Genomic DNA, 2,848 nt, shown 5'->3' on the forward strand with positions numbered 1-2,848 from the left:
CTCCTGGGTTCAGGCAATTCTCCTGCCTCAGCCTCCTGAGTAGCTGGGATTACAGGCACGAGCCACCATGCCCAGCTGATTTCTTGTATTTTTAGTAGAGACGGGGTTTCACTATGTTGACCAGAATGGTCTCGATCTCTTGACCTCGTGATCCACCCGCCTCGGCCTCCCAAAGTGCTGGGATTACAGGCGTGAGCCACCGCGCCCGGCTGACCCAGTTAATTTTTTAAAAAACAAAAGAAAAAATAATCTCTAAAACAGTGTATGTATACACACACATACACACACACACACACGTATATGTATACTTTCATTTTTCTACTTTGGAAAAAAACAGGATTATGCAATGAACTATAATTAGGTATGGTTTTCTCTAGGAGGTGGTATTCTTGATCTTTTTGTAATGAGCATTATATCACTTTTGAAATCAGAAAAAAACAACGCTTATAACAATACAAAAAGAAATAAAACTAATATACACATAAGAACTAATATGCACATAAAGTTTTTATGCACAAATAAAACTAATATGCAGAAAAGAAGCTTTCAAATGTATGGGAGGACGAGGGTGGGCAGGCAGGCTCGGGGTTCTAGAGAAGGACCTGGGCTGTGCAGAGAAGTGCTAGACAGAACAGACAGAACAGTGTCTACCAAAAAGGAGCTGCACGGAGACCCCAGGTCTGGAAAGACTGGACTAGACTGGGGGTGTGAGGCAAGGGAGGAACACACGTGAGATCCATGGGAAAAGGCAGAATGAACTGCGGCACAAGGACGCTGCTGTGTGACTTCTCTTTCTTGGCAGCAGAGAGAAACTAAGAGTCTCTTACGAACCAGCTCCTGAACCTTAGAGGTGCTGGGGGGTGGGAGGAGCAGCATTTAAACTACCTAAGGCGCTGGCCATCACCTTAATGAAGTTTAGGAAGCCACCCAGTATTCTGTGGCGTGTTTCAGCTGCTGGCTGGTCTTTATCATTCCTGCCTATGAAAATTCTTGAAATGGGAGTCCAGAATATCTGAAAAGTAGCTACATGAATAGAGGTAGCTTGTGTGTGTGTGTTTTGAGAAGGAGTCTTGCTGGAGTGCAGTGGCATGATCTTGGCTCACTGCAATCTCCACCGCCCAGGTTCAAGCAATTCTCCCTGCCTCAGCTGGGATTACAGGCATGCACCACCATGCCCAGCTAATTTTTTTGTACTTTTAGTAGAGATGCGGTTTCGCCATATTGGCCAGGCTGGTCCCGAACCCCTGACCTCAGGTGATCCACTGGCCTTGGCATCCCAATGTGCTGGGATTATAGGCATGAGCCACCACACTCAGCTGTGGTAGATTTTAAAGTTAAAAATTTTGACAGTAAATTCATGGAGCCTCCGGGCTAGTCAGAAGTGGCCTTAATCCCCTTCTCCCATGATGGGCCCTCCCTAAACCAGCTTTAGAGGGTCCCTCCACTCCCATCATTGATGATGAAACTTGCCTAACTTATCACAACCTCTTTCCACCATCTGAGGTCTACCATGGGAGCCTGCCTAAACTCTACACCCAACAATTTTAGGCCATGACCCAAATGCCACTTCCTCAGAGTGACCACTGTAGACAGAGGGACTGATCGAGAGAGGACAGTACAGGGCAAGGAGGCAGACTTCATCCGTGGGCAGATGGGTCCATGGTCCCATGCCGCCTCCTCATCGTGACGTGAGGCCTGCATGAGTCAGGAGGCCAGAGCAAGCCTTTGTGCTGCTAGTCCTGGGAGGGAGGAAGGATCCTCCCACCGCCACCACCACCCCAGCCACCTACCTCACTGCGCTGCTGCTCCAGCATCTTCACCTTCTTCTCAGCTGCACCCAAGGCCCCCACCTCTGGGACCTTACCTGCCGTCACACTAGCCTGGGGAGAAGCACAGAGGAGCCTTCACCAAAAACTCAATACAATTTATCTCACCCACTGCGTACCTTCTAAGGCCCGTCACCCCTGTGGCCCCAGCCCTCGGTCTCCTATCTCCCTACTCCTCCCACCTGCCAGGACACCACTAACCATCCCAGTCATGACTGGTCCCCTTCTGGAAGCCCACAGATGATGATCCTTCCTCCTTGACTCAGAGTGGCTGCTAGGCCCTCTCCTGCTCCCCTCCCACGGCCACTCTCCCTGCTTAGGCACGACCTCTAAGGTACTCCCAGCCACTCTGCTCACCCGCTATACACATCAGCCAAAAACTCTGGCCTGGAAGGTAAGAAATTTGAGGTATAGATAGATATAGATATATTCATTCTACAAAATATACATGTTTGATAAAACTTTTACAGAAGTTAAAGTGATATGCTTATTTAAAAACATTTTTAGAAAGATGCAGAAATAAAGATCTGAGTATATGCATGATTAGTACAAATAGGTATTTCCTATCTCTGTCCTCTGTCCGGACTAAAGCAGAGTCATCCAGCAGCACTGAGTACACCCAGTGCTCAGTGGCTAAATGCCATTTTCTTTCTATTAAAAAGAAACAGGGCTGCTTTGAGAAGTGGTTCATTCCAGGTCTGGAACAGATCAAATATAAGGTGAGTTTGGTGCATCTTACAGTGCCAGAAAGTAAGGCAGTATTCAGATGAATCACAGTAATAATAATAGCAATGAAAGGGGCATGTCAAAGGGCACAGGAAACAACCTGAAAAAACTCCTATGGCCAAAACGGAAACACTCAGAACAGCAAAATACATCACAACAGTATTGCATTATAAGTTACAGCAGGCAGGCCGGGTGCGGTGGCTCAAGCCTGTAATCCCAGCACTGTGGGAGGCCGAGGCGGGTGGATCACAAGGTCAAGAGATCGAGACCATCCTGGTCAACATGGTGAAACCCCG

General features: G+C 47.8%; 1 protein-coding gene across 11 annotated transcripts in view; it reads right to left on the reverse strand.

The window, feature by feature from the left end:
* Nucleotides 1-2,848, reverse strand: part of TNIP1 (TNFAIP3 interacting protein 1) — a 68,803-nt gene that overhangs the window by 16,339 nt on the left and 49,616 nt on the right. For all 11 annotated transcript variants that reach the window (XM_017515000.2, XM_017514999.2, XM_037733634.1 and 8 more), the window contains one exon: nucleotides 1,791-1,880. In XM_017515000.2, coding sequence (XP_017370489.1) covers nucleotides 1,791-1,880 — 90 coding nt within the window. The remainder of the gene's footprint in view (nucleotides 1-1,790; nucleotides 1,881-2,848) is intronic.

This window comes from Cebus imitator, unplaced genomic scaffold (genome assembly GCF_001604975.1).
Source record: "Cebus imitator isolate Cc_AM_T3 unplaced genomic scaffold, Cebus_imitator-1.0 Scaffold540, whole genome shotgun sequence".
Classification (NCBI taxonomy): Eukaryota; Metazoa; Chordata; class Mammalia; order Primates; family Cebidae; genus Cebus; species Cebus imitator.